Below are 14139 nucleotides of genomic sequence, written 5' to 3'. Positions count from 1 at the left end.
ACAGAGTATATAATCTTTGTCAGTAGCTGTCCCTCAAGGGGGCTCACAATCTAATTCCCACCATAGTCATCGTAGTCTAGGGGGAAGCCAGCATTGTGCACTATCCTTCGGGGAGGTGTATGTACTGTCTTATGGGGTGGAAGAGAAGAAGCAGAGTGTTCTGTGCTTTGGGGAGGGCAGGAGAAGCAGCATGCATCCCAACTAAACATACTTAGGCAAATTTTAATAGCAATCGGGTTGATAAATGACTGTAAATGGTGGATTTGAGCAAAGTGGTGGACAACATGCAGATTCCACGAATTCAATGTGCTTGGCAGTGCGCTACAGCTAGCTTCCTGTTTTATGTACCTCCTTATAGTAGGAGTGGTTGAAGGTGGCGATAAAAGCCATCTTGCTTCCCCCCACCCCTTTTCCGGTAAAAAAAAAAAAAAAAAAAGTTAGATACTAACCTTAGTTGAGATAAGCCTCTTGGTCCCCGGTTCGAATCCCAGCCAGGTCAACATCTGTAAGAAGTTTGTATGTTCTCCTCGTGTCTGTGTGGGTTTCCTCCGGGCACTCTGGTTTCCTCCCACATCCCAAAAACCTATAGATAAGTTAATTGACTGCCCCCCCCCCCAAATTGGCCCTAAACTACGATACATACACTACACGATACACACATAGACATATGACTATGGTAGGGACTAGATCAGGCATGGGCAAACTTGGCCCTCCAGCTGTTAAGGAACTACAAATCCTACAATGCATTTGCCTTTGAGTCTGACTGTGGCTGTCAGACTCCTGCAAAGCATTGTGGGACTTGTAGTTCCTCAACAGCTGGAGGGCCAAGTTTGCCCATGCCTGGACTAGATTGTGAGCTGCTCTGAGGGACAGTTAGTGACAAGACTATATTCTTTGTACAGCGCTCCGTAAGATGTTGGCGCAATATAAATACTAAAAAATAGTGGCAGAGCCTGCTGTTTCAGGGTGTGGAATTTCAAGACCCCCATTTCTGTACAGGAAGTCAGCAATATGGATAATTGATGAGGTGCAAATATTTCAGAGTTCATGCAGGATTGTGTACATTTTGTATGCAGCTTGAAAGTGGGCCAATCAATCAATTTAAACCTTGGTGAGACTTGATTGGTCCACTTTCAAGCTGCATACACTTGCATAGAAAATGTGCATAATCCTGTATGAACGCTGAAATATTTGCGTCTCATTGGTCATCCCTAGTCAGCAAGCTACAGAGGGCTTGCTTGTGTATGGATAGGTCCACAGCTGCAGCCACACAGCAATAAAGAAGGTTTTTGGCATTTGAAATGTTACACTAAACAATTTGCGTGCTTTCAGAATTTAAAAGGGAACCTAATGTGTGAATATAAATTCCATGTGATCTGCACAGTTCAGAGGTTATAACAGAGCAGCATGAGTAAATGTTTAAAAACTACCCTTTTGTGGCAGAAAATACAGGTTTTGTTGTTTAGCCACACCCGCTTCTGAAAAAAAACACCACAGCAGTTTTCTGCCATTGCAAAGGCTTTGAGGCCCCATTCACACTTAAAAGCACAAAACTGTTTTATGTGGCTGATTTTACCGCGAATAGCGTGGATAAAATCACTGAACACTCTCGCGATTCAGATCGCTCCAGAATCGCGGCAAAATGCTGCAGGTAACACGTTTTGCAATTGCCACTAATCGCGAAACACCGGCGATCGGCAGCAATCACGTCAGTGAGATCACTGCCATAGGTCAATATTGCACCAGCGCTTTAAAAAGCGATAGCGATGCGGCGATTAGCTGGAATCCACCGCTAATCGCCCAAGTGAGAACGGGCCCTTAAAAAGCCATGTTCACAGTGGTGCATTGCAGTGTGACGGCCATTTTGTAACTTGGCTTACTGCACTGCAGTGCATCACCTATGCGACGTCCACAGTGTGGTGCGCGTGCTTAAAGGGATACTGTAGGGGGGTCGGGGGAAAATGAGCTGAACTTACCCGGGGCTTCTAATGGTCCCCCGCAGACATCCTGTGTTGGCGCAGTCACTCCCCAATGCTCCGGCCCCGCCTCCGGTTCACTTCTGGAATTTCTGACTTTACAGTCAGAAAACCACTGCGCCTGCGTTGCCATGTCCTCGATCCCGCTGATGTCATCAAGAGCGCACAGCGCAGGCCCAGTATGGTCTGTGTCTGCGCAGTACACTCCTGGTGACATCAGCGGGAGCGAGGACACGGCAACGCAGGCGCAGTGGTTTTCTGACTGTAAAGTCAGAAATTCCAGAAGTGAACCGGAGGCGGGGCCGGAGCATTGGGGAGTGGCTGCGCGGGAACAGGATGTCTGCGGGGGACCATTAGAAGCCCAGGGTAAGTTCAGCTTATTTTCCCCTGACCCCCCCCCCCCCCCCCCCCCCCCCTACAGTATCCCTTTAAGGCCTCTGCCTCTGACACAGGAGCCCTGGGTTCAAATCTTGGCTCTTCCTATTCAGTAAGCCAGCCCCTATTAAGTAAGGAGTTTTTGGCCAAGACTCCCTAACACTGCTACTGCCTACTGAGTGCGCCCTAGTGGCTGCCCTGCAAGCGCTTTGAGTCCGACAGGAGGACAGTGCTATATAAATACTGGATATATTATTGGGTAGGGTTTCCTGTCGCAATGTATGCTGGCATCGCTTTCTCTACTTTTCTCTCCCATCGATTTGTATATTCTACAAGATGTACTGTGCAGCTGCTCATTAATGTTGCCCTTGTTTGTCAATGTAATTACAGTAGTTTTATTTATGTACTTATTTTTGTATTTTAAATAAAAATAACCTGGGGTGGACAAATGTAATATGCATTTCAGGAGCTTGTCTGTCCAATCCAAGGGGAAGTAGAAAATGTCTAAAGGAAAGCTGTAGGGAGAAGAATATAGAGGCTTTTATTTCATTTTAAACAATACCAGTTGCCTGGCTGTCCTGCTGATTCTTTGCCTCTAATACATTTAGGCATAAACTCTGAACAAGCATGCAGCAGATCAGAGGTTTCTGACAAGATTAGGTGTATGCTTGTTTCAGGTGTGTGTCAGATCAGCAGGACTGCCAGGCAGCCGGTATTGTTTAAAATAAGATAAATATGGCAGCCTCCATAAACCTCTCTCACTTTAGGTTACCTTTAAAAGCCTCTTCTAGTGGCAGCAATCAGAGTAACGCTTAAAGGACCACTGTAGTGAAAATAATAGAGGCTGCCAAATTTATTTGCCTTTTAACAATACCAGTTTCCTGGCAGCCCTGCTGATCTGTTTGGTTGCAGTAGTGTCTGAATAACACAAGAAACAAGCATGCAGCAAATCTTGTCAGATCTGACGATATTGTCAGAAACACCTGATCTGCTGTATGCTTGTTCAGGGTCTATGGCTAAAAGTATTAGAGGCAGAGGATCAGCAGGAGAGCCAGGCAACTGGTATTGCTTAAAAGGAAATAAATATGGCAGGCTCCATATCCCTCTCACTTCAGTTGACCTTTAAATGTTGGGCGGCGGTTGTAGGTTTTGGGGTACATTGGCTACCTGACTTTTATGATTTTTTTTTTTTTCAGTCGAGTATTAAATGTTGATAAATTTGTATTTTTTTAAAGATGCACTTAAATTGTTTAGAAATTAGCCAATACACCAAAATGAATGATCCTAATTTCTAAGTTGTCTGCCACTATTGTACAGTAACGCCCAGATATTTCCACTAACTGTACACAACGCACCGCAAGCCTTTTGTTTTAGAATTCCGTTAAGTGAAAAATCCAGAGCCTCCCTGTCATGTCCTGTTAACGTCCATAGCAACTGATCCTCGTTTTTCCGTGTGTTTGCCGCTGATTAATCCGCTTCTCACTCCGCGTTATTGATGTTTATTTCCTGTCCCCACGTTAAAAGCTGCCATGGTCTTCTTGTTGTAGGTACGATGATATCCTGGTTAATGGCCTCCCGGATTGGCGGCAGCCTGTGTTCTATTACAGGCGGGTGAGGAAGATGAGCAATGCCGAGCTAGCATTACTCCTGTTCATTATTCTCACAGTGGGCCATTATGCCGTGCTCTGGTCCATCTACCTGGAGAAGCAGCTGGTGAGTATTCAAGAGAAGAAAAAAAAAGAAATCATTATTTCTGGCTGTCACTTGTCATTATTACATTAAAGGTTCCCCCCCCCCCCCCCTCCTTTCATCGGAGATGTCTTGCTATGTGTCCTCCTAGCTAGGAAACTACAGGCCATGGTATATGCTGTGTAGGAGCGTATTTGCAAGTGTATAATATTATAATGTGAGTTGCGCCAATGGCAGAGCATTTGACAGGATAACCTTATACTGTGGTTTGAATTACGTTCTTTAAAATTGAGTGTTTGTTTTTATTTTCTTATTATCACTAGTAGTAGTTATACAGCTAAAATGGTTCAAACTGTTGTTTATAACCAAAGCAATAATTAACATTTAAAAAAGTAATAATAAAAATCATTTTATTAGTATTAATATAATTTTTATTTTGCCATAATTTTTTTTGGTTATCTTGTTTTTACTGTTATCATTGTTACTGTTACTGATTATGAACTGTAATTCAGAATTGATAAATATTTAGCAAATTTAATTAGGGAGGAAGGAGGGGGTGGAAGATTTGCCAGGATTTTACTGTTAGGGACCACATTGGAGAAGATTTTACTTTTCTTACCGTTGAGATAATACTGTAGTCGTTTGGACAAGATGTAAAGGGAAATCTCTACATTATTAGTAGAATCAGTCATTTTTTATTTATTTATATAGTGCTAACTTATTATGCAGCGCTGTACAAAGTATATTGTCTTGTCACTGACTGTCCCTCAGAGGGAGGTGAACAGAGACGCCAAAAGGGTAAAAATATATAAAAAGTTTAAAACATGAAGGTCCACTCTTACTATCTCCAAAGGACACGACAAAGAGCACGTGTTAACGTATAACAAAAAGTTTTTATTCATACACTCCACAATTTTTTGCAATGAATTTCATGGGCGTGACCCCGCTTCCTCAGGCAATAAGACATGATAGCCAATGCTGTCCAGGTCTATACAAAGCTCCCCTGTCACAGGTGTCTCTGTGCTTTGTTCATTTTTCGTTCCTCAGAGGGGCTCACAATCTAATCCCTACCATAGTCGTATGTATTGTGTAGTGCATGTATCATAGTCTAGGGCCAATTTAGGGGAAGCAAATTAACTTACCTTTTTTGGGGGGGGGGGGATGTGGAAAGAAACCCACACAAACACGGGGAGAGCATACAAACTACATGCAGATGTTGACCTGGCGGGCATTTGAACCGGGGACCCAGCGCTGCAAGGCGAGAGCGCTAACCACTATGCCACCATGCTGCCCAAAATGTTAATTTTACCAATATTCGGCAGCTATCTCCGGTGTCCATTTTTCCGGGTGCCTTGTTTGCAAGTATGTGGGATTCATGGCGTAATATTTTTGACTCTTTTATTTGAGATTTCATTATCTAGGTTTAGAAGCTTGTGAAATCTCTACATTATTAGTAGAATATCAGTAATTTTACAGGAATTCTATAAATCCACATGGAGCAGGCACCAACGATGAAAATAATCATCTCTTTATTGATCACATCGATTAAAATCAGCAGTGATGTAACAACGACAGACCGCTGTTTCGAGCCATGGGGCTCTTTATCAAGTTGTCAAAACTGCAATACAAACAATCACCTTCCACCACTCCTTATATACAAAAGTAGCACCAATCAGTGGTCAGTGTTTGAATCAACGAATCACAGTGCATAGACAGCATGGAGGACCTGATGGGGAACTGTGTGATACACCCAAAAAACACACCCCCTGAGTCAAACCACTCCCACTGAGTATGGATATAAGAGATTAAAAACACTTAACAATCTCACCCATTGGAGACAAAGTATTCTCCAGTTACCCTGACATCATATCTAGACATGGGGAGAACCTCCAGCCAGCCGCGCGGCTTGTAGTATAAAAACGCCGTTCTCGGCCAATCAGCTGTGAAAGATGTAAGCCAATGAAAGGCCCCCATGTCTCGGAGCGACGGCCAATCCGCATCAACATGCGCATCGGCCAATGGGCTACGCGTACATCACGACGCGTCACAGGCGGCGGCCAATCCGCATTCACATGCGGCCTGGCCAATGGGCAACGCTTACAACACGACGCATGGGAAGCAACGACCAATCCGCATACACATGCGGACCGGCCAATGAATAATGCGTACGTTATGGAACACCAAAAAGGCGGCCAATCCACAGGCACTAGCAGCGCAAAATAAACAATGCATACATAATGACGCAACAGGACGCTGGCCAATGGGCATATAAGCACAAGTGACCATTCACGCGTCCTGAAGCCTGCATGATTGGCATATAAAAGGACCCACGTCCTCAAGACAAAAATACCAATGAGCTTCACATTAGTTACCCAAGCAACCATGCACGGTGACTAAGCGTTCTCCCCACATCTAGCATCCCACAGATCAAAAAAATTGGAAAAATTAGAAGGATTAGAAAAATTAGATGTCATGCAATAACTACATCTCTCACTGTCATTGCAAAAAGATGACTCAAACACCACACACCTCTACCACATAAATTAATAAAACATTTCTTTGCAATCAAAAAAGAGACAAACATACCACATGGACTCTTACGATTTCAAATGCAAAAGGACAGATCATAATCTAAGTTTAAACCTCCATTGCCCAAAACGCCCAGTTTTTTAATCCAGAACGCTTCACGTCTGGATAACTCTTTTTCCCGATCCCGCCCCCCTCCCCACCCAATTGGAACCCCATCAATTATTTGGACTCTCAATTGTGAGACATTACAGGAATTCTACAAAGAGCTATCTCCAGTGTCCATTTTTACAGGGCCAGTATTCTCCCCCAGGTTCTTTTAGCTGGGTGCTCCACCCGGCTAGTTTTGGTGAGCACCCAGCTGTTATCAGCTCACCTCCTCCTATGCTGTGAGCAGAGTTGTACATCCTGCATTCTCTCATCTCGTCACACCCGGCTACTTTTTGATGCCACCCGGCTGTAAAAAAAATTCTGGGGAGATCACTGAGAGCTGTGGAGGTACAAAAATCATCCTGGAGTCAAACTCCAACTCCACAGCCCTTGTATGGCTATGGAGTAGGTACAAAAATCATCCAACTCCTCAGTTTATGAAAACTCCGACTCCAGGTGCCCAAAAACTCTCTGGTAGCACAGCCCTGTATTTTTTCTGGGTGCCCTTTTTGCATGTGTGCGGGATTCAAAGCCGAATATTTCTGAGTTTTTGTTAACTGTAAAACTAACCATATTTTATATACATATGAAGAAATATTTGCAAATCCCAAAAGGTTCATAAATGTGAAAGCTCTACTGTAAATACTACACATTTTTGTATATGTTTTTGTGTCAGTCAGTACAATAGTTCCCAGCTGGTAGATGTAGTGGTTTCATTAAGTTATCATTGCAAATATTTCTGCCATCAGCCACCAGGCCTATCACATAATAGGGAAACAGAGTATTAAGTCCAAATGAGGTCCTAATAATACTGATGCACTTTCAGGATGAGCTTCTCAGCAAGAAGAAGAAAGAGAAGAAGAAGAAAGCTGCGGTCAAGGCTGTAGATGAGGTGAAATCAAGTCTTCTGGAGAAAAATGAGAGGTAAGAGTGATTTTATTGTTGCTCTTGCCATGTCTGTTGGCATTGTGGATCCCAACGAATGCTGTGGAATAGGTAACTTGTACAAATAAAGACTGCCAATCTCCGACACTGAAATGGATTTCTTACAAAAGGTCTTCACAAATACTGCACACTGAGATCATAGCACGGGCTATTGTGTTGAGGCTGCATCGCACGCTAGAGTGTTTTCAGGCAAGCTAGCCTGTCAGGTCGTAGCGGCTGAGACTCTAGCATTAGTACAGGTGTTTCCTGAGGCCTGCTGAGGTCCTGGCGTTCTGGATCTTAAAGTTACAATTGACGGCTGAGTCCATTTTTCTTCTCACCCAGGTTGCAGAAACCGTGTGTCACCTGCAGGATCAAATTTGTATTGCATTTGTACTCCCTTTCATTTTTATGATGGAAGTTGGGAGAGTGCTGGAGGTTGTGTCCAGTGGCAGGTAAATGTCCTGTGTACCTCAGGAGGCATCATTCAAGGTAATCAAAGGTAGCCAATCGGTACCCACAGAAGTGCTTGGCAGTCATGTGCATGGATGTCGTATTCCCCAATAAACCTGTAAGCATCATTCTAGGCACACATTTTCCTTGATGTGTGTAGGGTCTCGTTGGTGGACATTGGCCTCAATTCACTAAGATCATGCTGGAGATAATAAGGCAAGAGAAAACTTACCTCCACACAGTAAGAGAGTTATCTTATCTCTTCATTCCTTACGTTACCTCTTCTGTAGTTAATTTACCTCCTCTGTAGTTATTTTCAAATGCAGTTAATGAACAGCCTGTCTTTAACTCTGGAGTTATTTTAAGGATTAAAGAGTTAACTTAAAGACAGAAGAGTTAACTTTAGGTTTGCCTGAGGTAAAATGTTTCCTGAATACTACATGCCTTATCGCCATGGTAACAACTCTAGAAGAGTTATTAAAGACAGGAGATGAGCTTAGTGAATTGAGGCCAATGTTTTCCTTCACATCAGATAATGCATGCTGGGCTGTTAATGGAACAGCATAAAAATGTACTAGAAAGTACAAGATGGATGTGTTTAAAGTGCATACTTCATCTGATTAGACCAACATAGCATGATCGCTATGTTCAAGACATCATGTTATGGAGGCCAAATCCCATAATCTGCCCCACACTTACCACAGGTTTCAATACCCGCTTCCTCGGGAGCTGTGTGGTGTAAAAATGTTTGGCTGTAGTCGGCTTCACAGTCCGGCCTGCCACCCAGTGATGTGGATGGCGTCACTGCGGTCTCCATATGACTAGTTAGAACTGAGTCTAGCGTTGAGGAGGGGGATTATGGCCAAAAGTGCCAGTGAGAAGAAGCTGGGAAATTATCATCTGCTGCAACAGATATTTTGGATTTGATAAATTAAAACATTTTTTGCAACTTTTGATTATTTTTTTTCTCCTATGTTTACTAATCTAATATAAAAAAACAAATTTAAGGTAACTTTGGTCTTAAAAATGTAAAAAGCATCCTAATCTTTAATAGATTTATTTTAGACAGCCAGATCTAAAGTGGAACTCCACACTAAACAAATGTTTTTGATGCTGTGTAAGGCCAGGCGCTGACATAATTAATGACAGTCATCCTTGTTCCCTTGTACAAACTGGTGAAGTATCACAAACACATGGCATTCATCACAGCACCTGACAGGAATGCTCTGCTCTGCCACAGAGCCATCAATCAGATCCTAACTCTCATTCCCCAATTGTCGTCTTCTAGTGCAGGCTGCAATCTGATTGGCTGAGCTCGGGCAATACAAGGCCTCCTTGTTTCCAACACGTTGATAAATGCAGCCCATTATGCCTTTCTGGAAATGCCATCATCGTCTGTACCTGCGGAGCAATGACGGCCATGCAGCAGGCATCATTTCAGCACTTCCCATTAAGCTCAGTGCACACAGATGTTTACAAGCAGAAGGGAACCTATGAGGGAGCAAAATAATACATTCCGATTTGACTTCCTTCCTATCTTGATGATCTAACGGTACTGGTCTTGTACCAGTGACCTGCAAACTTGGCTCTCCTGTTACGGAACTACAAGTCCCACAATGCTTTGCAGGAGTCTGACAGCCACAGTCATGATTCATAAAGGCAAATGCATTGTGGGACTTGTAGTACCTTAACAGCTGGAGAGCTAAGTTTGTAGATCACTGGGATAGACCCAATCATTAGTAGTCCAAAACAGGAAGGCTCACAGGTAGTGTCAGGCACCAGAGGTGGTCGGGGAGACGCTAGCGTATCCAGCTTGCATTAAAACGTAAAGCAACTCTGCACCAAAATATAAAAATATATAAAATAATAGAGAGTGCTGGGGGGTTGTGAGTAGGGATGGTCAGTGACATGCAAATATTTCCAAGTTCTTACAGAATTATGTAAAGTTGTATGTAAATATATGCAGCCTGAAAATGGAACAATCAGTTTAAACCAGGGTAAGACTTGATTGGTTCATTTTCAAGCTACGTATATTTGCATCACAACAAAATTTACATAATTCTGCATGATCTCAAAAATATTTGCATCTCATTGATCATCCCTAGTTGCAAGGGTTGGTGTGATCTGCATCACTTACCTACATGGAGAATACTCCTCTAGGCCCACCTCCCAATCTTTTTTTAGAAAGAATATTTTTTTTTTTTTCTTAAAGACCCTGCAAGGGGCTGAACAGAATTTTTCACAAGTTCCCAAATGGTACAATTGGTATCTAATAGCATAAAATAAAGAATAAAAAAAACCAAACGCATACATTAAGGCCTCTTTCACAACGCATGTTACTTTTGAAGTTTGACGTTATATTGAACTGCGTTATGCGTCTCTTGGTGCGCCATTTTCGTCGCATACTGATAGAACGAAAACGGCGCATGCGTCACATTTAAAAAATAAAAAATCAAAAACATTACTGAGCATGTGCAAACAGCCCAACGTAGCTAATAACGCAGAGAACACACAGCATACAGCACTTCGTAAATATTGGTACACGTGACACACAACGCAACGTGTGCACTGTGAATGTCGCACATACTTTGTATTGCTGTGCTTTAGTCTGCGTTATTCCTTTTTATAACGTGCGACTTTGACATTCCACTGTGAAAGCAGCCTTAATAGCAAAGAGATCTGCAACAGTCTTGGCCTGGTCACATCCCTCTCGAAAATGCCTAGCGTTCTCCTATCGCACTACTGCTTCAGCAGGTTAGTCATCCATTTTTCAACTTGTAAAAGGATACCCATCTGACGAAGGCGCAGAGCGCCGAAACGTGTAATGACGCCATACGCACGCTAAACTACAGCCACGCCCACACCCACTGCGAGACGGCTTCCCTGGACATCGGAAAACGCGCTGCTGGCCACAGTGCGTTGTAGCCTAACCTGCACACGTGTGTAGCGGTGGACTGTACCGCTGATGAGCGAGTTGTCTTTTTACACATTGTAAGTAGAACTTTTAATTGCGATTAAAAATCATCCCCTGATAATGCACCATGGAGCGCTTCATCTTTTCTAGATTAAAAGGATACCCAGTTGGGTAAGTGTTTTTTTTTTTTTTTTTTTTTTTTTTTTTAAATATAGCTTTTTACTACACTTTCTTTTTAGCCTATACACGCTTCAAGAGTAACTGTTCCTTATGGACATATGTACTGTTTCTGGGTGGCTGGGGTTGTTTCCAGCTGAGAATAATTATTTTGCTAGCACAGGGCACCAAGGTTCAGAAAGCCAACATCTTGTGTGTGGAGAGAGCATCCTCCGCCATACTACCCAACAGCAGGGCTTCAGGTATACATTCAAGTGAAATTCCAAAAATTTGCTGCAATTCCGCATGTACCGGATTCCAATACCGCTAGATAGACGGGCAGAGCCACACTACGTGAACAAAGTCAGCCTACAATGTGATTCCACCGCAATGCACCACTGTGAACCTTCCCTTCTATTGAGGTATTTTTTTCTGACAAGCTAATTTCTGAAAGGTGTGCGAATCAGTGTGGATCATTATTTATTATTTAGTATTTATATAGCGCTGACCTCTTCCGCTGCGCTGTATTGTCTTGTCACTTAACTGTCCCTTAGAGGAGCTCCCAATCTAATCCTCATTATAGTCCTATTTCTATGTAGGTATCATGCAGTGTATGTAACGTAGTTTAGGGTCAATCTAGGGGGAAGCCAATCAATTTATCTGTATGTTTTTGGAATGTGGGAGGAAATTGGAGTGCCCGGAGGAAACAGACACAGGTAGAACCTACAAACTCTGTGCAGATAGTGCCCTGGCTTGGAATCAACTCGGGTATCCAGTGCTGCAAGGCGAGAGTGCTAACCACTATGCCGCCGTGCTGCCACGGTTGTAGCAATTATGAATCTAAATTCTGATCTAAAACTGTCCACTTGGGCGACTTCATTTCACTCTTATTGTCACCAGATCTCAAATCTTGCCGGGCTTTTTTCTGGGTTAAGGAATGTTAGAGTGCAGCGATCATATGGACACAAACCAAGCTGCTGAACGGCCACAGACACAAATTCAATAGTTTAATAACTAGTTTGGAAAGCAGAACAAACAAGCGCACTGTCTTCTAGAAAGCATTAATGTCACAGCTAGTTCATTGAAGCATTACTCACTGATGTCACCAGAATAGAAAACAGGCAGGACTGCCTCTGATCTCCTCTTTCCATTGATCCACTTCCTGCCCCTGCTGGGCGAACTATTTAAAAATGCTTTAATTCTCTCCAAAAGTCAATAGGAAAAAATGGTTTTATCTTTCAGGATGCAGAATGCCATTACCCGCCATGGTCTATACAGCTGTCAAGATCCAGCCTATGTCTTCTGCAATACACAGGTCCACTTACAGGATAGCTGCCCCCCCCCCCCCCCCCCCCCCCTCTATGGTCCCTGATGACTCTGCTCAGTTCGAGGACCTAATGTGCAATCCCAATACTTATCTCCAAACAGGCTTTGCTCTGCGAACATCAGCAGTCGGCTCTATAATTGCAGCAGGTGACGGAAAATCAGGAGAGATCCCCTTAAAACGCTTGAGCTGCAGCCACTAGGGGACGCTCATTAGGCAGTCGCAGTGTTAGGAAGACTTGCCCATACATTCCTTGCTGAATAGGTGCTGGCTTACTGAACAGGGAGAGCTGAGATTTGAACCCAGATCTCCTGTGTCAGAGGCAGAGCCCTTAAAGGATACCTGGGGTGACATGATGAGATAGACATGTGTATGTACAGTGCCAGGCACACAAATAACTATGCTGTGTTCCTTTTTTTTATTTCTCTGCCTGAAAGAGTTAAACATCAGGTATGTAAGTGGCAGTTCCTGTCTGAGTCAGGACTGGGTCAGACTACAGTGTGACCCTCATTGATAAGAAATTACAACCATAACACACTTTCCTGGCAGAAAATGGCTTCTGTGAGCAGGAAAGAGATAAAAAGGATCAATAGTTCATAGATTTTAGCTCTGGCATACTTCAATGAATGTGTCATTGAGCAAAAACAAAACCGTAAAAGCTTAAAAAGTAGATTGAAATCTAAAATAAAACTGGAATATGTCATTTTTAGGAGGAGGAGGAGGAGGAGGATATATACAATTGTTTTTTTTTTAGTTTATTTTCACCTCGGTGTCCTTTAACCATTACACGGTCTAGCCACTACTACATTAGACAGCAGAAGGAAATGGCAGCGCTTCCAAACAGACGCTGCTCCTGAATTGACTACCTGCACAAGTATGCAGAGCTCGAATAACGGCAGATTACACACCTTGCATTCAAAACAGGTACAGTAAAGGGGGGGGCGTTAGCTTCAGCATAAGTTGTGCACAAATTATCCCTACTAGACTTTCCCACGGCGGCGACGGACCCCCACGGGAGAGAACCTAACCACTAGTCTAACAGTGAAGCATGTTCAAACAGTGAACATTATCCATTCAAAGGGTTAAAACCTCAAACTAATGTAACAGTGAAGCATATTCAACAGTGAAGCATATCCAACAGTGAACCCTACATAGTCTAAAATAAAAAAAATAATCCTTACCTGGTGCAGCTAGCCATAAATGGTATACACATTTGTTCAAAAGACAGCAAGCAATGGGCAGCGCTCACAGGCTGCAAGTGAAGTGAATGCCCAGCCCCTTGAGGCTAAATACACACCTTGAATACAAATCAAATGCAAATTATGTGCTAACACTAATCTAAATTCTAAAATATTAATGCCAGCTGACGCCCATGGAGGCAGCTAGCCTGAAGTGTACTTAAGTTTTGTACAGCAGAAGGAGATGGCAGCGCTTCCAAACAGCCGCTGCACCTGAATTGACTACCTGCACAAGTATGCAGACTACTACTACATTAGAGATGGTGATACAATTTTACTAATACACAAAAGCATTAGTGAGATCACACCTTATATGTGAACTTTAGTTTTGAACTCCGATTCACAAAACTGATTTCCTGAAACTATAGGGGTGAAGAGACGTGAAGAAGTTAGATCTGGCGTCGTTTTATTTTG

At 43.1% G+C, this 14139-nt stretch overlaps 1 protein-coding gene across 1 annotated transcript in view; it reads left to right on the top strand.

Moving 5' to 3' along the window:
* DNAJC1 (DnaJ heat shock protein family (Hsp40) member C1) overlaps nucleotides 1–14139 on the top strand; it is a 141347-nt gene that overhangs the window by 63656 nt on the left and 63552 nt on the right. The window contains exons 4-5 of the mRNA XM_068235607.1: nucleotides 3876–4064; nucleotides 7543–7640. Of these exons, the coding sequence (XP_068091708.1) occupies nucleotides 3876–4064; nucleotides 7543–7640 (287 nt within the window). The remainder of the gene's footprint in view (nucleotides 1–3875; nucleotides 4065–7542; nucleotides 7641–14139) is intronic.

This window comes from Hyperolius riggenbachi, chromosome 5, assembly GCF_040937935.1.
Source record: "Hyperolius riggenbachi isolate aHypRig1 chromosome 5, aHypRig1.pri, whole genome shotgun sequence".
Taxonomy (NCBI): Eukaryota; Metazoa; Chordata; class Amphibia; order Anura; family Hyperoliidae; genus Hyperolius; species Hyperolius riggenbachi.
Note: the sequence above shows the minus strand (reverse complement) of the source record. Positions and strands in the feature narration are given on the sequence as shown.